Source organism: Drosophila melanogaster, chromosome 3L (genome assembly GCF_000001215.4).
Source record: "Drosophila melanogaster chromosome 3L".
NCBI lineage: Eukaryota > Metazoa > Arthropoda > Insecta > Diptera > Drosophilidae > Drosophila > Drosophila melanogaster.
Genome location: NT_037436.4, coordinates 16,809,446 through 16,831,943, shown reverse-complemented (window position 1 = coordinate 16,831,943; position 22,498 = coordinate 16,809,446). Strand labels below are relative to the sequence as shown.

The 22,498-nt window shown below is 39.2% G+C and overlaps 2 protein-coding genes across 4 annotated transcripts in view; one reads left to right on the top strand and one right to left on the bottom strand.

Moving 5' to 3' along the window:
- Window positions 1-2,869: 2,869 nt before the first annotated feature.
- On the top strand, window positions 2,870-22,286 carry CG13024 (uncharacterized protein). Of its 2 annotated transcripts, none has more exons than NM_001259877.1 (4): window positions 2,870-3,473; window positions 21,077-21,349; window positions 21,455-21,860; window positions 21,920-22,286. In NM_001259877.1, the coding sequence occupies exons 1-4, from the start codon at window positions 3,456-3,458 to the stop codon at window positions 21,946-21,948; spliced, it is 726 nt and encodes a 241-aa protein (NP_001246806.1). In that variant the 5' UTR covers window positions 2,870-3,455; the 3' UTR covers window positions 21,949-22,286. The 2 variants fall into 2 exon arrangements, with proteins under 2 accessions (NP_001246806.1, NP_648924.2); NM_140667.3 differs by lacking the exon at window positions 2,870-3,473 and adding an exon at window positions 19,904-20,266.
- nudC overlaps window positions 12,412-22,498 on the bottom strand; it is a 14,539-nt gene continuing 4,452 nt past the window's right edge. For both annotated transcript variants that reach the window (NM_001259876.1, NM_140666.4), the window contains 2 exons: window positions 12,640-13,037; window positions 12,412-12,576 (listed from right to left, as the gene is read on the bottom strand). In NM_001259876.1, the coding sequence (NP_001246805.1) occupies window positions 12,525-12,576; window positions 12,640-13,037 (450 nt within the window). In that variant the 3' untranslated portion in view covers window positions 12,412-12,524. The remainder of the gene's footprint in view (window positions 12,577-12,639; window positions 13,038-22,498) is intronic.

The window sequence follows — 22,498 nt, the reverse complement described above, 5'->3', positions numbered from 1 at the left end:
TTATGCAGCCTCGTGCCAACGTTGCGTATGTGTAATCTCAAATGAATTATAGCCCGTTAATAATTTATTCCTTCCGATTAGGTTTTGCAAAAACTTTTTTATTGCTCTGACATTATATAATTGCGCTTAATTTTCAATAAAAATGTAAAGCTTAGCAAAGCTGATTTATGACACTAATTTCGTATGCAAGTATACTAAATAGATTCTTGAATGGCTTGCAAAAGGTTTGATTACTTTTCTGTTAGCCAACGGCAAATTTAGCATATTTTTTTCCAATTAATAGGTATTAAACCCACACCTCGGCAGCATTTCCAACTCCCACCCGGGAAATCTTGACTTTTGCACTTGGGATGGATGCATTCAAGTTATCCATGCAAATGTCAAGCCAGACGCCGTTGGTGCGAATAACTGTAATTAAAGTCATCGGCGGCTTAACTGGCCAAGAGCTGTTTGGTTGGTAAGTCGCTGCCAAGGCTCTTATGGCATTTGTCAAGCGCTCTCAGACTTTGGCTAAGATTATGGGCCCCCTTCTGGGATCACAGCCAGACCTCGCCGAGAGGCAGGGAAAATATTATTTTTAATTTGCATTTCGGCCGTTTCGTTTCGCATTACCAAGGTTCTTGGCCAACTTTGATCCACTTACTTTGCCCATTTTGCCGCCATTGTCTGGCGGTGTAAATATTTTTGCTGGAAATTAACAGCAATTTGCAACTGAATACTAACCACCGAACCGTTTAAGCCGGCCAGTGATTGGGATTTGCAGTGTTTTGCTCTTCGACTTTGGGAGATCAAGTTGCTGGCCTGGAAAATTTGCTCCGTCATTGGCAAAGAAAACAAAACTGACCATCGTCAACGGACCAATCACGAAATATAAAGATGAGTTTAATTCAGGTTTTTTAAACCATCCATGGTGGAGTTTCCAAAAAACTTATCAGATTTTCAGCGCAAATGCGACACTTTATTGCCAAGCTGATGAAATTTGAATTATTGCTATGAAGAAATGCAAATTTAAATTGCATTTTTAAGTACGGCTTGTTTGGCCAACATTGTTTATATAAAAACCGAATCTACCACGCCCCCATAAGATGCCATCATTTTTACAAGGCTTTAAAGTTTAATGGTTATATCTAAATATTGCCGCTTAACTGTAATTACATTTACAACCGTTAATCACCTTATGTTCAAACATAAATATTTTTACTCAATTTTGGTAGCCTGCTCATCTGTCACGTTTTTAAAACACGTTCCGGTCCAACCCACAAGTTATATCGAAAGTAATAATCTTTAAAACAAATTTTTATTGATGTTTTTATGTTTATTGCGATAATGGTGTAATTTTGTTTAGAATTTACTTTAAACGAGATTTGTTTAGACTTAAGAGCTTGAGCTACGTAATCGGTTGTGTAAAAATAACCTACAGGTTTGTACAACACACTGCATAAAACTTAATTTTATGTATCTTCAAATCGTAGAATGTTCAGGAAACATTTGTGTAGCCTTAAGAAATAGTTGACAGATGAATGTGTTTGCCTTTTCTCAACTGACAAGACCTTGATTAATATATCTGTTTCAATTCGTTCAACCAATGAGCCCATCGAATTCAAGTTCATGGCCAAAAGCCATCAGCTTGCTGACTGTTTTACTCTCTCGCTGCCGCCCAGCATTTCTCCACTCTTTCTCCACGTGACTCACCTGGCCAAAAGTGCCGGGCCAACAACAGTAACGAGTTTTCCTAACCAACTTCGTTGGTCGTTGACTTCGGCGGCGAATATGTGTCAAGGTCGTTTGCCGGCACAGCTCACTCTCTCTCTCCCTCTCTCTCTCTCTCTCCGTCTCCCTCTGTTTTCGTCTATCTCTTGTGTACGTGCTGAATGGTCAGGTTCACAAAAAAAGAGTTTACGCAATTTCACAATTTGCCGCAAACAACAATAAGGCTGGAATCGGAATCTCCCTGAGCGAGGAAGGCGATCAATTAAAACTGCATTACATAACATGGAGTAATTCGAGTAAATTGCAAAACTGCAAATTCAAGCATGGGGTTGTAAAAACCGAAAAAGTCGCTTTGAAAGAAACGGAAGCTTGTGCGACCTTGATTTTGTATCTGTTGTATCTGGTTCTGCGATAGAGCAAAGCTCAAATGCAGTTGCACTTAGAACAAAGGATTTGTACAATAATCTATCTTGTACAAGAATCGATCAATACAAGAATGTTTTCAAAGTCATTGAAATGAATTTTACAATTTTATTAGATTTTTTACCAACCATTCCTTATAATTAGGCAGTTACTACTCACTCGCTTTAAAATCTTCAAAGATCAGTATGCTATGATGTAAGCTCAAGGTCATGCATGCATAACCATATCACTTTGAAGGATATTAAGTAATTGTGACAAGAATATAAATATCAAATGCATTAAATTTACTTTAATTAAATTTAGAAGAATAATCATAATATAATTATAATAATTGATATTATTTCGATGTTTTGTATACATTTTTTGGAACCTCAAATGTTTAGTAATAAGCATTGTGGAATTATTTCCCATTTTGGCCAGTGTACTGGTAGCTCCTTCGACAGACTTAGACCACTTCTGACCCCACTTCCACGCCCACTTTGCGGCCAGCATCTTCGGGCCACTCGAGCAGAAGCCAACTTTTGGCATTAACCACAAAAGTTCAGATCGGCTGAGCTGCAAACAATTTGTAGTAGCCCCCAACCAGGGTGTGAGTGTGTGTGTGTCGCCATGCTCTCCATATTGCCGCGAATGTGTGTGTGTGTGTGTGTGTGTGTGAGTGTGCAGGCCCCCAAAGCAAACAATGTTTAATGTAGTTTTTTTCTTAATACTTGAAGCGTCGGGCGGCCGAAGTCGCAGTTAGTCTCAGCACAGCCGCAACGGAGTGTGCACGCGCCTTCAGAGCTAGAGTTGAAAACTGAAAAGTAATAGCTAAAGTTATAGAAAAACTGAGCTACATTTGCCAACAAACCGCCAAGAGCTTCGAGTACCCAACTAGTTTGCAGTGAATGCGAAATTTAATCTATTTCAAATACGAATTAAAGTTGTGGCGGCGAACGGAAAAGCGAAAAGCACACAAACAAGTTGAAAATTGTCAATCCAAAATTGTTGTTCTGCGTTGAAAGTGATTGATAACGAAATCGAACGATAACGAATATCTAGAAGTTCGATAAACTTAAGAGTATCGAAAATATCGAGAGAAACTGAAAGCAGTAATCGTGAAGTCGAATTGAACAGTTAACAATATCGAAATTTCCGAAGAAGGAACTGAAATCGAAAAAAAAACCCAAAGTGACACTGATAACCTTCAAACTAAAAATACACCCAAAGTAGCCCGCGTGAAGACACAAGAAAACCGACGAAACAAAAAACCCATAAATAAAACCAATTGAATTTCGATAACATCATCTCTCCCACTCACACTTTCGTTAGCCTGGTCAAAAATGGATGCGCCCAAGCAGGTAAATGACAAATTTATCCCACCAAAAAAAAAAAAAAAAAAAAATGTTACTACGCTTGTTTGTTATTTTCATTTGTTGTTGCAACTTTAACTTTAGCAAGCTAACTAGGCTAAGAGACAGAGGCAGAAAAAGCCACAAAATGTGCGTGACAAGTTGGCGGTCTGTCTTTTGTGCCGCCAAAAAGTGCCACGCCCCTTGCCCCATTAAAGCTGGGCGGCACGCCGCAATGGCTCGAAAACGTGTTTACAATTTGTTTTCTCTGTATTTGTCTCCTTGTCTCATTTCGATTCGTTGTTTTTTATGTTCCCCCCGTTGTCCGAGTTTGCCAATTGCAAATTTTTCCAACCGCATCATTCATCATAATTTCGCGACATGCTATATATTTTTATTTCTTTAAGCAGCGCATTGATCAATAGGCAAATTGCATATTTTCTTTGCTGCTGATTTGTCGGGATTTTCTTTTGATATGGCTTAAAGAAATATTGATCTCACTCTAAGTGCAGTATTGCCAAATTGCCAAAGCGAGTTTGCAGCTTAACATTTTTTTAGCGGGCTTAAAAACATGACCAATTTTGTATGTGATTTTTGTTTGGCAATGCCTCAAAGAAATCTAAAGAAAACATTACTAAAAAGTTTTTATTATATTGAAAGATATTTCATTCGTTTTTACACTTTCTAAAAATTTGTATATAAATTACATTATTTTATATTTATTATATATATCTATTTTTTGTATAAGAGTTAATTACGTATATTAATTTTAAGTCGTGCTTGTTTCTACTTAACAGCACACTTAATTAAATCGAAATACCAACCTTAATCCGCAGCTCCTTTATTCTGTTCTTGGTAAATCACTTTTTGGCACTACTTCTAAGTTAACCATTTTAAACTGTGCCCTGCCAAATGTTATTGCTCTTTGTTCGGCTTCAAACGTGGCTTTGAATTAAGTCACACAGATACGAACCCATACAGATGCACGAGCAACTGCAAATTGCATTCGGTTATTAAAATTGTTAAGAGAAGCAATTTTTCGGCGGCTTTCAATGCAAACTTTAATTGCATTCAATTTTGCCTCGATGGTGTTTGTGTTTGATAACCTTGTGCAGAATTCTCGAATAAAAACCAAACAAAAAAAAAATAAAACTCACAGAAAAAGCCAAAGTAAATGTTAAATGTTGGCCAATTTTTGCTCAGCCATGCAATTTCGTTTAACTTCAGAGTTAATAACAAATTCTATTGAAAGCCAATGCGGAGGTTGTGTTGCTTTGTTCAGCGACGGAAGCCATAGAAAATTTTGCGGCCAAATCTCGTGGGACACGTGTCACGGGAGTAGAGCGAAATACTCGACTCAATCAACTCGATCGCATTCCCAGACAGTTCGCCCTTCACTTTGTCGAATTTGCCACTTCAGATTTGACAATATCATATATATACTCGTACTCGTTAAACGACAAACGAGCAGCAGCACCCACGTTTAAATCCAGCCAAAAGAATGGGGAAGCAACCGAAGATCCAATTTGGTATGGCAGCAAAAAGTATCTTTATAATTTATTATTGTGTAAGAGATACACAAATAAACATTTTCGAGAGTCTCCTTTTTTGTGCCGGACTGATCTTTAAATCGGATAATGACTGAAACCGAAGCGGATTTGGAATTCGCCATCCGAATGCGATTCTGTTCTGACAGTTTCACTTTCGAAAAAATGAATTAAACCAGCTGCCAGCTGGAGATTATCTAATTTCGGGGGCATCTTCACGATAGACATACAAACATATGTGGCTCAAAGAGGAAGGAAGTTGTTGAAATAAGATGGAATTTTATCTGATCTGTAGACACGAGAAATGCTAATGACAAATATCTGAGTTTGAATTGCGAAAAAGATAGAGTGGTCGAAATAAAATATAACGAATGCTATAATGTTCCACTTTTTAAAAGATTTTGAATGCAATGTAACCTAGTTTTTAGAAATGTGCAAAATAATTTTAAAAAATTAATTAATAATATCTAAATAGATGTCTGAATCAAAGACAAACTAATCATTTAGCATGCACTTCACTGCAAATAAATGGCCAATTGGAATTCTCGATCCAGTCATCAATATTTCCAATCAGTTTCCATTGATAAGGTCTCCAGTGTCACCTGCCACACGCGAAGGCCGTTAATTGCCCACCTTCATTATCCCATGCAAATCGGCGGCGCAAGGTGTCCGCTTAAAGAATGAAATCCGGCCAAGAATGTATTCCCAACGGGGATCGGTTGATGGGGGGAGGAAGAGCGACAGATATGTATGTGCATATTTATGGGCGAGCGATTAAAAATGCTTCCACGTGCCATCGATGTGGATGAGTAGCTTTCCGTGTGGCTTCTTCATTAATGCGCGAAATGTGTTAACTAATTAATAATAGAAATTAAGATTGGTGCTTTTAAGAAATGGCAAAAACAAAGCCGACAACATTGGAATTAATTAGAAGTTCATTGTGTTCAGGCGTGATCTTCCTGTTGCTGTTTCTGATTTTAATATTTTCTACTTTTTTTTTTGTAAAACCCAGACCAGCCAGCCAATTTGGCACCAAGCATGACTCAAAATTTGTCGGCGAGTTCCCCTTTGATCTCCCAGCTCCCGGCTCCCAGCGATTTGGGGAATCAGCAAAGAGGCTTGCGACGATCGTGAGATGGTGTGACCTGACCCAGGCCTGGGATCAGATCCGGCCCGATTTATTAGCATTAGAATTTCCAATGAGTGCTCCCCATCGCATGCTCATCGCACCTCGTCGCTTGTGCAACCCCATGTGTACCCCCCCCCCCCCTTCAGTCAGCCACTAAATCTCTAACCGCGCGCCCAGAAATCCGGCAAAGTTCAGAGCATGCAATTCTCAGACTTGACTTCTTGGCAGTAAAATGAAAACAGTTTTCGTAAGACGTTTTGGCCATGTGAATGCTGCCGGCGAACAACAGGCAATTCGGTGAGGTGTAACGACGGCGGCTACACTGCGAAAAAGATTCAAGCAGGAATTATCTTTGATTGATTAATTATTATCAAATTATTATACGCTTTTAAAGGACTTAGATATGGTATTATTCTTAAAATCACTTAAACAAAAAAAATAGTTAAAATATTAAAACACAAGCTGCATAAAGTAAAAATATAAAGGAAGTTTTTTGTTATGCAGTGCATTATATTTTCATTTCATTCAAAATAATATAATAAATTATAAATAATAAAAATTCAAATCAAAAAACATAAACTAAGTCAGAAAATATTTTTAAATAAAAAAAATTTCTTTAAACAAACAATTGCATATGCACTCACATTCTCTCTCAGTGCTAAGCCGCAAAAAAGCGAAGATTAAATTTTTTGTTTTAGTTGGCCCGCACTTGAGGTTGAGTTATTACACGAGGTGGTGTCTCCATCTCACCTGCTCCCTCTCCCTCTCCCCCTCCCACCAAGTTGCCACCCCCCACCCACAGCTCCCCACAGTTAGTGTTGCTGTTGTCTCTTTATGTGTGTCGCCGCCGTCACACTCACACGCACACACCACATGTGTGTGGTTTGGTTGCCTGCCTCCCTCGCTCATTTGTTTGCTTGTCTGTTGTGAAACGAAATTGTGTCAAGGTCGAATTTGCATGAACACGCTAAGCGTCGATGGCGCCTCTCAGGGGGCGGTGGATGTGCGAGGGGAGGGGTCGCCGATCAGCTGTTCTGCGAGAGAGCTTCGCTAATATGGGATATTTGTATTTTTGGGTTTCAAGTGATCAAAAAGTAATAATGGGAAGTACTTGAAATAGTTTTCAGTAAAAAAAAAAGAACTTTAAGCAGATATGGATGTTAAAATTTACCTTATTTAAATATTAACTATATATTTAAATTTAAATTAATATAACTCTTAAAAATGCTCTATTTAATAATATATATTAGTCTTAGTGTAATTTTTTAAAATAATATTTTTGTGAAGTTTCTTCTCTTTAAATGCTATATACTGTGCTAAATTTTGTTTGCTAAAGAGGTGTCAAAACTGTCAAAGTAAATAGAAAACTACAGTGAAAACAAGATAAATATTTACAATGCCCTGGAATCTAAACGGGGGGTTAAGTATGTATTCCCCATGCATAAACCCCCCCTTGAATTTGGACTCTGATCCACCGACTCAAGGGGCATTTCCCATGTCAACTTTAATGGCAGTTTTTTGTTGGTTTTTTTCTCAGCCTTTATTTAACTTTTGTTTTATATTTAACTTGCCAGATGTGTGTATAATTATGCAAGTGCACAAACCCCCTTTTCGCCCTTCTATGGTGGTGCGTTAATTGAATGAGACAGGAAAGCTTCCATTATTTAGCTAATGCAACTTAAATGATCATAAAAAGCCAGCGGTACAAGCCATAAATTAAAATAATAAAATGTTTTTCCAAATTAATCATTCGGCAAGCAAGCCAACAGAAGAAATCAAGATATGCTTTTATGATTGTACAAGTGATTTAGTAAACAATTTGAAATTAAAATACACACAAAACACACATCTTCAATAAATCCTAGTTTACTATGCGAACATAATCAACAAATTTAGATTAAGATTGTTTTAATTGCATTTAGATGAGCTGGCAAATAACAAGAGGGCTGTCTTCGCAGTAAATTATGCAATTAAGATAAAAACACTTATGCAATCGGCGGGACTGAGTATGCTGGAGAAGAACTTCCTCTATTCAAAGTTGAAATCGAGTGAAATCATTCTCTAATTGTCGATTAACTGCATATGCAGTATATTCCATGCATTAATCCCATTCACGACTACAATCCCCTCCACTCGGATGCAGATGCATCATCATCGCTGTGATTGCTCTTCTGCCTTTCACACAACATTCTCGGGTGATGAACACAGCATAAAGAACAACAATTCATAAAATGTCAAACAAATGATATTGTTGTGTTATTAATAACTTTGATTATATGGTCATTTTATATGGCCATATACTCGGAACCTTCTTCTAACTTTTCGGATGAATGATTGTCGACCACCCACGATGTCCACTGGACAAACATTGATTTTGGGATTGTTTATAAATTACTTGATAAACAAAAAATAGTTATCTGAGTCATGGGATTGTTCTAAACGAGCTTTTGGGGATACGAGAATGTGTTATTAATCCAAAAGAGGATGCAGTAAATTAATTACACACATATAGCTATTAGCAATAGAAAAATGCGCCAGGCCATAAACTCTCAATACACAAACATTCCCACTTAATACCCACGACAACATAATCGACTATAAATTTGTCGTCGCCCGCACTCTAAATACCATTAAATTAGTCATAATTCAGACAAAAGATAAAGCCGAAAACAAAGCATTAAGATCGAGAAGGAAAAAAACGAAAAATAATTCGCCAAAAATGGCCAATTAATAGATCGCTATCAAATCGGTGAACGGTGGTACAGCTGCTGTATACCGGTGGCTAACAAAGTAATTTGGGCCAAGACTCCAACACTTGGCAACAAGAAATGTCGAACGATCCGAAGAAAATTTTGATTGCAAAACATTGGGAAAATACCCGGATATGGTATTAATTATGCGAAAATTATTGTAAAAACAGAATTAGTCTTTGGCTTCTGCAAGTCATTAGAAATATGTATATTCAACAATCGAATTGGCATCCCGTCGCTTTATGACCATTTCCCATGGCTTGCAGCAATTTATTTTACAATAAAAAAACTGGCAGATCTCGTAAATTAGCATACACCAAAAACCAAGCTAATAGCATCGATAAATCGCTCAGCACCCGCGATATGCAAATGCAGCAAGCCAGGCAAACAAAAAATTGTGCGATAACCCAAAGCTAATTGGAAATTCCTGCAGGCAATGGCAGCCAAAAAGTGAAGGAAACTAACCCAATGGTGCACAAAAAAAAATAATAAATATCTTTAGAGGTATAAACAGACAACTGGTGCATGATTCAGGTCCGGGAACGCAGCCGGATATATTTATCCATATATTGACATGCAAAGCTTAGAACCCTTCAACGATCTGGCTGACGAAACGACCAATGTAATGGCCATAAGACAAAGCCATTAATCTACGCCCGCGATCGCGACTGTCTGCACATCTCGAGACCCGGCCAAGACATTGCCATGCCCACTGCCAACCGGTGTTGGGGGACCAGGCACCAGACACCAGGCACTTGGCACTCGGCACTCCACGGTTCATTGGCGTCGGTTGACAAGCCCACCAACGTCATCGCTTATGTGGACTCCACATGCTGAAGCTCGGTTTGGGTACGAGCCTCCAGTTCAGCAGCGAGGAATTCCCTTCTCCCAAATGAAAAACAAACCTTAACCCATACATGTATTAACATTCTTAAAGCCAAATGTAATGCTAAAGTTATTTATGCATGATTCACTTGGGGAAATCCGCGCATTGATCACTAATTTTTACATTTTGTTCGCACACTAGCAGCTTAATTAATTGATTACTAATTTATGTTATGTATGTTATGTTATGTAATTTATTAGTTGACTATAATTTACTTTCTCTACTGACTTTTGAATAAAGTTAAAAATTAATGTAATATAATATTTATAGTTATTTTTCAAAAAGTAATTATTTAAGAGTTTTTCGGATTTGTGTGTCCCTCAAATGACAAAACTCACATAAAATGGTAAATGAATTGGGCGATTTGTATCCCTCAAGCTTTGGGTTAAAACAGTTACTGCCACTGCGACTGCATTTTGTGTTTGACCTTCAAAGTGGACACAGAAAATGCCCACAGCGCAACAATGATTTTGCTTAGCAACGGAAAACTTTCCAGCGGTTCAGAGATTTCGTAGCGAGTTCGTTGCCTAAGTCTTTTGTCTGAGCCCGAGTCTAGACGAATTTATGAGGCGTGACCGGCATGATGCTGCCGCCTTTACAATAGGCCCATCAGCCCTTACCCTTTCTCCGCCAAAAAATATCCAAGCTGCTATAGTTGATGGGCGAAACCAGACCCCGAATCGGCTAAAAATAACAAATGTGCCGCAATTACCAGCATAAAAAATAAGTTTGGGAACAAAAAATAGACTGGCCCACGCGACCGTCAAGCGGTTGAGAACGCCCCAAAGGAATAATTTGTGCCATAAGTTTATTAACGTACATGTGGGTATGTGTGTGTGTTTGTGTGTTTGAGATGTGGGAAACACTCGAAATTACCAAAAATTTGCGGCTGTCGAAACAATAATAATAAAAACTGAGTAGAACGGCAGATACAACAGTAGAACACCAGGCAGGCACCCGGATTCATTATTTATGGCTCCCCATTTTTGTTGATTTGGATTTTTTTCATACATACATATATATTTAATATTTATTGATTTCTCCGCTGGACAACGTTGGGCAGACAAGACGCATTCATCACGTGCGTCATTTAACAGTTCAATTGATTCGAACAAAGTTGCTATTTATAGAGCCTGACTGCGGCCTGGAATATTATTATTATAATCGGCGCCCAGGGCGAACAAACACTAAATTTCCCCTTAATCTAAGCACTGTTTAGTGACTCACATTCTGTCAGCAGCATGGCTTGCGAATTATCTAACCACATTTAGCTGTGGGCTTTCTCTTTCCCCTTGGACTTTTATCAACCGGTTGGGTCTTCTAATTGGTCGGGCAGGCTGGCTGGCAGAAACCGAAGCGGATATATAAACTGAAAGCATTTTGTACTTTCCAATTTATAACAAACAAAATTCCACATATTAAGTTCAAATCAAGAATCCGGTTCTGCTGCGGGTTCTGTTCTCAATGTTTGTTGTTCTTGACCCGTTCTCGCCCTCTCGCCAAACAATTTGTTACAATTTATTTTTGGCCATTAGCCGCCACTCGACCCCGCAGCAGCATGCGAATTTTGGCAAACTTTTTGCGCACTTTGCATTGTTCGCTCTGACAGTAATTTATGATGTTAATTGGTAATTAATTAAGTGAGGCATATGATCGCATGACACAGTGCCACCCACTCGGACGATGATTAGTTGGGATTACGCGCACAACTATCTCCTTTGGCCTACACCCCATTGCGATGGGGAAACCATTCATTAATGGGGGTCCGCTGGCATTGTTCGACTGCTTCTTTTTCTACGGCTTGTTAAACACGGCAGTTTGAGAAACGATTTAACTAATTAATGATCTGCGAGAATTAACAACTAAGCGGGGCGTATCAAATGTCTCTACTTCTTCGTTGGTTTCTAAAATCTAGGGATGGTCAATTGTATAACTTAAGCTACTCAAGTTAATTATTATTATATTATATTTACAATTTATTTACATTTACTTAACATTAAACTTTTCATGTTAGTCCTTTTACCACGATCACTTTGCGTGTCACGCTTTCATCTCGAACATAAAAATCACGGCACGTGGCAGCTAGAATACGTAAAACGAAAACATTAAAAGCAAAACAACCAATTAGTTGCCAAATTAGTTGAATTCATTAAAAAATTAGTTAGCACTTCGAGAGTATAGTATGATGCTCAATCTTAGCAAATCGACAAATACACTATTTATAAAGAATTTATGATCGGCTTAGGAAACGAGTTCACAATTTATCAGATCATTGACCCAGAGAACTACTGGGAATGCTGATCTGAATTTGGGTGTGGACCCTAAATCACGACGAGAGTCGAAAACCGTTAAAGATAAGTAAAGAAATGCCTGCAATCCAGTTCCACAAACATGTTCAGGTCCAATAAATAAATTAAATTTAAATTCCTCTCTTTAAGTGCAGACATAAAATCCGAGGAGTTACCTCAATTATTTGCAGAAGATCAAGCTGGTTTCATCCTACAGCTTGAATGATCGATTTTTTCGGTTTGTTGTTTGGCTTTCACTAACTAATTGGTATTAGCATATTTAAATATTTTAAGATGCTGGGTTTTTTCGTTTTAATGTTGTACGATCTACAAATCGTTTTCATTTTGCTTGCATTAGTTTATTGTGTGGTTGGAAAATGAAAAAGATTTACATTTAAAATGTGTAAAAGTGACAAGAGTGCGAAATCGAAAGTTTACAAGTTAAGTTGAGAATGTTAGATTAATTGAATTTACACTTGGAGAAGTCCATCTCAGGATGCTGTTGCTTAAATCTGCAAGAGTAAAGATAACCTACTATTAGTACAGCCTTAGGATTGGTGTACACTTGTACTTACTTCTCAAGTATGTCCTGTTTTTTGCGATCCTCGCTGGTGGGAAGACCCAACTCCTTCTGTCGCTGATCATACATCATCTTCTCCACCATACTGCGAGTCTCCCCATCCAGATCAGAAAGCTTGGAAGACTCTGGATTGATCTTGCGCGTCGAGATCTCTGGATCGGTTGTGACCAGGCGGCTCCACCAGTTCATCTTATTGATCTTATCAAGAGTGATCATCACGGTTTTGCTGTCTTGCAAGACCCACACGGACTCCTCCGTCTTCACCTCGCCGCACAGTTCGCCATCGATGATGGGCGTTTGACCTTTGATGCCCACCTTCAGCGACTTCTTACCAATACTGATCACTAGATCACGGGCGCGTAGACCGAATGTTAAGTTGAACGGAATCTTGAGCTGTAACAATAAAAGTATTGCAGTTTATTAGATTTGTACAAACATGCAGTAAACATAAATTATACTAGGTAGTTTCATCACAATGAGAAGCATCTAAAACAATGTAAGTCCATTTAAAATGTTGCTTGTGCTTTGCCTTTTGTAATGCAAAAGCAATGCCGTTAATGACAATCAAACTAGAGTAGAGTGGATTGGATTATTCAGGGGTTCTTCATGTAATCAAAATCAAGCTTGGAGTGGCAGCTCTTGTGATTAATGATCGGATTTGTGTGTACATCTACGGAGATTCTTTAGCCAGCCTTTGCTTTGGTCATTGCACAACCTTGGCGGCTAATAACGATCTCTATAAATAACCAACTGCAGGGGCACGTCTGTGTGCATCCAACAATCCAACGATCATATCACAGCTGCCCGATCTGCCCTTCACCAGATCAACGGATCGAGGCTTCCTTTGTTCAAGGACTCAATTGTAGAACGGGAATTTAGTTCAGCTGCCAGTTCAAGGACGTACAGCGGTTCTTCAGGTCCGGTTAAGGGAGTTAGCATCGATTCCGATTCCTCACAGCCCCCCGCAACGAGGAGCTCTCAAGAATGTCGCTCAACAGGTTGCAGTAGATACACGCGAAATAATCTGACACGTTTTTACAATCGATACCATCAGAGATTGAATTGCAGTTTACAGATATCTCATTAAAATAATAATATGCGATTTAAAAGTAATATCAATCAAAAGGAATTTTGTAGTATTATCACTTGTAAATAATGGCTTCCATAATGATCCCTCATTTCTTTCTGTGTAAAGAAGTAAAGCAACCTGCGGATGGATTTATGCGGCTGCTTGGCCAAGTTCACAGCAATTACACTGGCGTCTAGAATTATGTGCCACGGCTGGCCATTAATTATAAGTCGCACGGATACATGCATACATTAACACCTTTCCCATTAGCTCGCAGCATAATTAAAGCCCCAAGTTATTAGACAACTGACTGTGCAATCAATTAGCGAATCGCATGTGGCAGAAACAATGAGGGGTAAGGTAAGCCTTTAATTTAAATCTCACGACGCCGTGCCGCATCCAACTGAACCAAGGACGCTTTCGTTCGGCTCATGATAGTATATTATAAACTATCCAGTGGGGGGTTTTCGTGTGGGCAGTCAGCCAAGGTAGTAGCACCTCGAGTTCTTCTTCGCGCAGCACGCGGCTCATGTCATCGGAAGCTCACTGAACGCAGCCCATGTGGGTGGCAACTTCATCACCAGCGCGATCGCCGTTGATAAAATGTGTCAAAAGCTGAAACTGAAGCGGATGCCAATTGGAAACATTTTGAATTGTACACGGATGTAAGGCAGCTATAAAAATAGCCTCGCGGAGTCAGAATAAGAAAAAATACCTGGAGACGTGGGCAACGCGCCAAGCTAAACGCTCGACAACAGACAAACTCAATTGGTCATGTTGGCCAATCATTGCAGTCATTTAGTTGAGAAATATGAAAAGAATTCAGACTTCAGATAGGAAAATAATATGTGGACAATATCTTGCGCTAAGTGCTTGGCAACAGAAAATGTCAATTAAAAAAAATTATAAAATTTATAGGAAGAAATATTAATTAAAACCTTAAAAACCACGGACTGTGGTACAAAACTAAACAGAGGGCTACTGGAAATGAACGTACATGTTTATCTTAACCCTAAAATGAAAGGCTATCAAGGGACACGCAATGGCCCAACGTGAATGTCTGACTTTGTTTTTCAAACTGGAATTTATGTAAAACTTATTAGGTAAATGTAAATGTAAGCTTTCTCAAGGGACCCGACGACTTGAAAAACAAACCCATTCTGCACCACTGAAGGTTATGCAAATAGCAACTTAAAGAACACTATGCTCGAAACTAGGAAATTTACACAAATCATAAGTCAAGTCAGCAGATCCGCGCTGACACCTACGGCCATTAAATCAGCTGAACAGGTGGGATACCCATGCAAATGCCGGGGCTCAGGGAAAAACAATAGACCCTGGGTAAAATGTGAGGTATGAAAATGAAGCTGTGCCACCAAAAAGGTAAACACAAAGCTGAAGAGTCACCGCCAGTCAAAGTCAGAGTTCGCTTTTGAGTTCAGAGACGAGCATAAAAAAAAAAGGTGTCGTCGTGAATGAATTAATGAATAATAACAAAAATTGATGACTGCGACGACGGCAGAAATGAGATGGGAAAAAAATAAGCAAGAAAATAGCACGAGACTTGGCACACTTATCCAAGTGAGAGCGGATTCGCAGACTGATCGTCTGACAGTGGGCGATTTTATGCAAATCGATCGGGCCCCAGCTAATTTTAATGCTCATACTGGCCAGGCTGCATGTTAAACCTCCAACCAACCAACCAGTTGATCGATCAATCAAATCCCCATCGATTTGAACCCAATTCTCTCTGTCTCTCTGTAAAGTGAAAGACATCTTTGTCGACTGCCGTTTGGAACTGTTATTCGTATTTGTTGCTAGATCACATTTGGTGCTGTTGCCTCTGATTAATTCTATAAAACTTGAACAGCATTTCATTTTCTTTAAATATCTAGCCGCAAATAATTTATGCTAAAAGATGCGATCCGGTGCCAGGCACCACCAAAAAAATGAAATAGGAAAAAAGAATGGTCGCAACAACAATATGAGTAGCGACCGAACAACAAACCGTCCATTTAAACAAAATAAAAATTGGAAGCAAAAAAAACTGGCTTTGCTGATGGAGTCGAGTGTTTAGAAGTGTGTATCTGCGGAGTAGTATTTTGTATTCGATAATGTTATCACAGCAAAACAGCTGAGTCGTCCAAGCTCGGTACAGTGATTGGTGGATCCCTTGAAATCAGAAAAAATAATATTCAGACATTAATTTTTTCGAACTTTATGCATAAAATGCAACAGAAAAGTTCCACATACTTGGTTTTGGTTAAATAAACACTAGTCAATATGGTATTCTAAAGTAGTAATTAAATAGAAACACAATTCTGTAATTAACCATTTCTAAAAAAAAAACCTCTATCGAAGTGTTTATCTTTACGAGTGCCTACTGCCAGCTCATTAAAGTCGGCTTAAACTTGACTTATTTGTGGCCAGAAGTGGAGTGGACCCCTAAACATCTCAACACAAAGTCAGATGGGATCGAATTCGAGCGTGGCAAATTATTTTTTATTCCTTTCCATTTAGAATTGTTTTGCGTTTAATTCTGAAACTAGTTCCTACTATTGGGAACGTCGCTCCACTCCATTCCACTCGAATCCAATCCACTGTACTACTCCGATCCAATCCTCCCCAGCCACCAAATAGCTCGGCGTACAATGAGCTCTCGAGTGGCAACAATAGAATCCGTATTGACATTTGCATGGTAAATGAGATTTGAGAGCTCGATCTGGTAGCCATTTGTTTGCGCTATAAGCGGATTACAAAGCAAATGATACTGCAAACTCCATCCGGTTAACCTAGTCAATTTTGGGGGTATCCCAAATAATTAACTCTTTAAGGTTTCAAATTTGCTGAGAAACGAGATCTTGTCAAAATGGTTTCCAATTTGTGAAAAACTAGATCTTTTTGATATAGTCAAAGCTATAACTGTCATCCTGAATGGTTTCGCATAAATTAAAATCACAGAAAAACTCGAAGAAGCTCCGAGAACAGTAGTATAATGGGAATGTAAGCATAGTTTTTAAAAGTCGCTAGTTTGACAATTTTAGTTTGCTGGTTGCATAGTTGGCTCCTTTGCTCCATTGCTCATTATTAAAGTTTAGAAATATATCGAACAAATGTAAAAGTTATTAGCATATCTGCCGAATTGTAAAATATTTCAGTTTATTTATGTTGATATCATCTAAATAAATTTACTAAGTCCACGATAAATTAGCAAAACGTCTGGGAATCCTGTCAATCGAAGCTGTAGATTGAATGATTACTTAAACTTTCAAATAACTCAAGAGAAAAGTTATTTCTAAAACTATTTGACCTGATCTTAAAACTAAATTCCCAACCAGGAAACTGAGATCTTAAAGGCGGTTAGTTAATTTACTGAAAGGCTTTGTCAGGTTGAATTCTTTGTTCGCGTTTTGTTTGGGCTTCCAATCCACAATTTGCGAAAAAGTTGACTATAGCGTGATTTATAGGAGAAACCCATTAAGAGGTTTATAAACTTAGCATGTGTTAAACGGACAAATAAAATATCCGTTTCATTTTTATATAACCGCAATTAGACGTAAAGTTGGCAATAAAAATTGAAGTGTATTTAGAACTCTTTTGTGATGAGGTATCAGTAAAATATTTATTAAATATTTCCGCTTCCTTTTCGAGTGAGTCAGTCATCGAGTCGTCAAGAATTTCGCATGGAATTCAGCATTAACTTAAGATTCTATTTATTAAATATAGCCCCCCCCCCCCCCCCGAAGGCGGAATAGCCAAACGTTTTCTATACGAAAATTAAGCTTTAATAGCCGCAATCAGAGAAATACTGGCCTCAGGGCCCCACACAAATAAGCGTGGCAAACGTCAACGGATCTATCCAGATAGCTTTAAGGGATTTCCCCGTTTAAGACGACAAAATTATGAATTCTCACAGAATTTAATCCCAATTGTTGTCACCCAAAATGGAACAGAAAGCGCTGGGCACGTAAGTTCCGTCCGTTTGTCATCGGCGTCACTGGAAACTATTTTGCATTTTTAATTGTATGCATGAAAAAAAAAAAAAAAACGATCGTTTGTTTGTTTGTCTTCGGTTTCTATATGGCGTTTCGCGATGAGGTGAATGGTGTTGGATTGGTCTCCCATTCTATTGGGGGAATGTCTCGGATCGGATCCGATCGGATCGGATTCGGCCTGCGTTCTATAGCAAGTGTTTGGCTCCCATTCGCCGTCATCCCATCTCTTTGAGTGGTCGACGTCCCTCAATCTTTGCCTTTTCAAGTGATCTCAAAACACCGCCTGATTTTCTGCCTCGATTTATAATTTTCGTTGCTAATGCGATTCGCGTTCGTCGGCGAGTCCATTGCCACTGCTCTGGTAACTGGCCGTGTCAGGTAATCTTTGTCAACTCTCCGCTGATTAAATCGACCGGACTCGAGTCCAGTCCAGCACTTCACCCATACCATCGAGTATGGGCCATACGAAAAAAGTTGGAACTGGCGGCAGGCCACTCACTTGTCTCACTTAAAAGGTGATAACAAGATGCTCGACAGCAACATCAAACGACGAAGCAACAAAAGTTATTGCCAAAAAAAAAAAAATTAGAAACATTTGTTGCCTCTTTTGCTACCGAGAATAACAGATGAATGCTGCGATTTAAGCCAAAGCAAACAAATTTGTAATAGAAATGTTGGGTTTCTCTGGGAATTTATTGTTTATTTAACCAATTCCCACAGATCGTTAGAAGTATAATGTTATAATAATATGAGATCAGTGTTAGATTAGGTAAACAACTATACCAATCCGATCCCCAATTCTTGGGGATTTTTGGCAATTTGTTTAACTAATTCCGCCAAGAGAAACGCAAACAATGTGGCTATATTCATTCAAATTCATTAATGGAAAACCAAAAAACGTATTTCTTGATGACTCACGTTATTATTTTTATTGCGTCAATAGTCTGCAGACATCGAAATATTCTCAAAAACATAGCTGAAAAGTATGTTTACCAAAATGAAAATTTTGAACCTTTGTAAAAAAGAAAACCTGATTGGGAATTGACAGAAAACTTGTGCATCCCCACCTAAATATCATGTTTCGAATTTCTCATTAATTAATTCATTTTTTCAATTTTTGATCGCGTTGATATAAAGCTTTTGTTGGCACCACTGACATTAAATGCTTTCTTAGAATTCGAAATTAACCAAAAATAGACTTGCTTCGTCTTCTTTAGGACATTTAAATAATGGCCATATTATTTATAAGACCATAAACCGTTGATTTAATAATGGAACATGTATTAATCAAACATTAATGGGCCCTGGGAACGATGCTACAGCAAATGGGCGGAGCTGCCGCCTGTAAGCTGGTCAAGGTTTGCCCCCAATTAAGTTAACATTAAACTAGAATTAGGGTTTTCCCGCAATCAAACTTCAATTTCTGGGCCAACGAAACGGATCTGGAAAACGCCCACACGCCCAAATCGATCAAGGGCCCTTCACTGAAGATCTCGAGAGTCTAAAAAAAAAACAAAAAGACAGCACAAAAACCGAATATTGCAGCTTAATGAGCAAAAGGGCGGGCGGCTATAAAAAGAACAGCCGAAAGAAAGTTGGCAAATCACTTGATGAGGTGATCAAGCCAAGGCGAGCAGTCTAAACATCAAAGCCGGCAACATAACCATCAAACATCATTGAAACAAAAGAATGGACTGAAGAAGTAAGTGGCCGATCGTTAAGAGCTATATAAATGTCCGTACAGTGGGAGCTATTTTTAGATGAAACGATTTATTGATATCTCCAATATAGAAAATACTTAACTTTGTAATATTTTTTCGTTACTTAGATCTGCATTTGTATAAGTTATAGCTCTAAATTCGTACTACAAATTATTATAAACTCTTTTAATGTGAAAGCTTTGAAATGATGTAAGTTTCTAAAAATGTCCTGCAATTGCCTTCATTCGCGAGTGCCTACTGTGGCTGTGGCAACAAACGAGAACCGCCGAAATATTATGACATGCCAAATCCGTCAAGAAAGCCAGCAACAACAAACATTTACACTCGAAAAGGTTTGCGCATCGCGCATTCGACGCCGACAGAGGCAGCGACAGCAACGCCACGCCGCTGCTCAGTTGGGCAGAACTCAGGTGAGCAGAGATCTTACCTGTGAGCCCGACTTAGCCGCTAAGCTCGATTCAGTTCGATTCTTGAGGCCGTTTAGATCGGTTCTGTTTGGCGACAGGCGCACTGAAAAATTCTTCGCTTTGAGAAGAAAACGTGAGAAGAAGAAGGAGAATACCGCCACTGAAGTACGAGAAGAATTGCGAAGAGAATCGAATCGGTTAATCCAAACAGCAGCTTAATCAGCTGAGTGTTTCGCGAGCCGTAATTTAAATAAATTATATACATCATCATAAAACCCTAATTAAAGAGACTGACAACCGGAGCGAGACTCTGCTTAAAAATACTCCAGATTGTGATACTAATTAGCTTAAATTGTGTGTGTGATAAATTTGTGTAATAATCAAACAAATCCCGGGAACAAAACAAACAGAAAATTGCGAATTAACAAATGTAAGTAAAGTAACAACGCAAGACGACACATTAAGTAAACCGAAAATAACGCTGTGTGAAAAAAACGAATCGAAAACTGGCCAATCAAGTTGAATCAATACAGAGTGATAAGACTTCCGCATGCCTAAATAATATTTACAATAAATAAAAAGCAAGAAGCAGCACGAACAAATTTATTAACTTCTGTGCTGTGTAAGACAAACGCACAAAACACACAAATGTATCGAACAGAGCAAAGGCAAACAAAAGACTGAAGGCACAAACTTGAAATGCAACTTTTTTTTTCACTTTAGCCACTGTTAATAGAATTCTCATATATATTTCTTTAGAGGGGACAATTGATTGCCACAATTACGTCAAAAGCAAACAATCGGCAAAGTCTTTCAAAGAGAAAGGCCCCAGATTTAAAAGCTTGCCCACAAAAAATAAACTGTCGACTAGCCGAATTAATAATATTAAATACAAATCAGGCTTTTAGCCAACCAAGACCGGAGACCATAAATATCAAACAAGTTGGCAACTCAACCAACCAATGCAAAACAAAGACAAGCCGAAAGACAACTCGAAAGTTCAGGTTTTAGATATTGGATTTTGATTTCTTCTGATGCTAGCACCACCAAATGGCAGGAACAGGGGAACAGAGAACGGGGGCTGAGGCTGGGGAAGACCAAAATGTGTAGCGCAGAAATTGTGGAGCACATTGATTGTGTCACGATCTGCAGAAAATTCCTTAACTCAACAATCACAATAATATTATCCAACTGTTTACGTAAAATAATGTCTAACCAACATCTTTTCGATCCCCAACAGATGCAGGACTATTGGCACATTCCCCGCGCCTCGCTGGCATCCTCCTCGAGCTCGGCCATTAGTTCGGCCAGCTCGTCCAAGTCCTCGAACAAATCGCACTCCAATCCACCTACCCTAAACCAACGCAGTTCGCCCAGTAACACTAGCAGCATTCACAATAACAATAATACAAGTGCTGCAGTAACTGCGGCAGCAGCGGCCGCTGTTCTGGCGGCTGCCAAGAGGGGATCGAGGAGCTCCCAGGGCTCCAGCGACAGTAACAACAGCACGCGGGTGAGTAAGCCGAGTCCACGCAGGCTCCGGTTGCGGAGAACCAAACCGTATCGAACTGCCGTGACTCAACAAACATTCTCCTCTTTTTCCATTCGAATTATACAGAGCGCTGCTTCCGGCTCACTGCTGTTGACGGCAGCGAATCTGGAACGCTTTGCGGAGATCCACAAGAAGCAGGAGCGACACAACAAGATGCTGATGCCCAGTAATCCCTCCTCGTCAAACTATAATGCCAACCTGGCCATCGGCAGCGGCAAGGATGCGGTTATCGCCATCGAGGGTCAGCAGCCAGCCGACGTCGATCCCAACTTGCAGTATGTGAAAACCAAAGACCTGGATACCGTATCCATCGCTAGCTCTATGCACTTCACGATGGTCAATGGAGAGGGTGGTCCACCGAAGAAACCGAAGCGCGGTCTATGCGATCGGGGGCGCCAGGTCACCGTGTTGATAGTCAGCATGAGTACCATCTTCATGCTGCTCATCATGGGCATGGTCTATGCGCTGGAGAGTAAGTTATTCCATCTATCACCTGTGTCAGCTAAATTCTAATAACTATTCTTCTTTCAGTGCGCGCCCGTGACATGCCCAAGAGCTAGGATTTAATACCCCTGCCTAGCCAATTAGCTTATTATTTATTGTATTGTCTTTGTCCCCCATTATTATTAATTTTATTATTGTTATCGTGTCGTCTTGGCGCTAGTTGTATAAGATATTTATTTAAAGATTGTTTGGATGGAGTGTCAAGTCAGTCGAAGCTGGGAAAATTCATTAGTATTAAGCGCGCTATGCTATGGAGACAGAGAAACATACAAGAAACTAAATCTGGAGCGGATCGGACAATAGCCGTCTGGTATCGGATAATGCTGTACTTTCTGGTTAGCAAATAAGTTATTTATCCCTGTGATATGTTTAATAAAGCGAATTGTATAATTGTACACGAAGGGTTGATGAATCACACCTGTCGTGGGTTCAATGACTTGGGCTTTCAGCTATGACCGCTGCCTAGCAACCAGCGACTAAGGTATTCGGGCAAGAAAACACCGATTAAGTGTTTAAGTAAATTAATAAATAATAACTATGTCTGGCGGTACTCAAAAACCACTAGCACAATTAAGGACATCAATTACGCATTGAAAGATTGAGCTT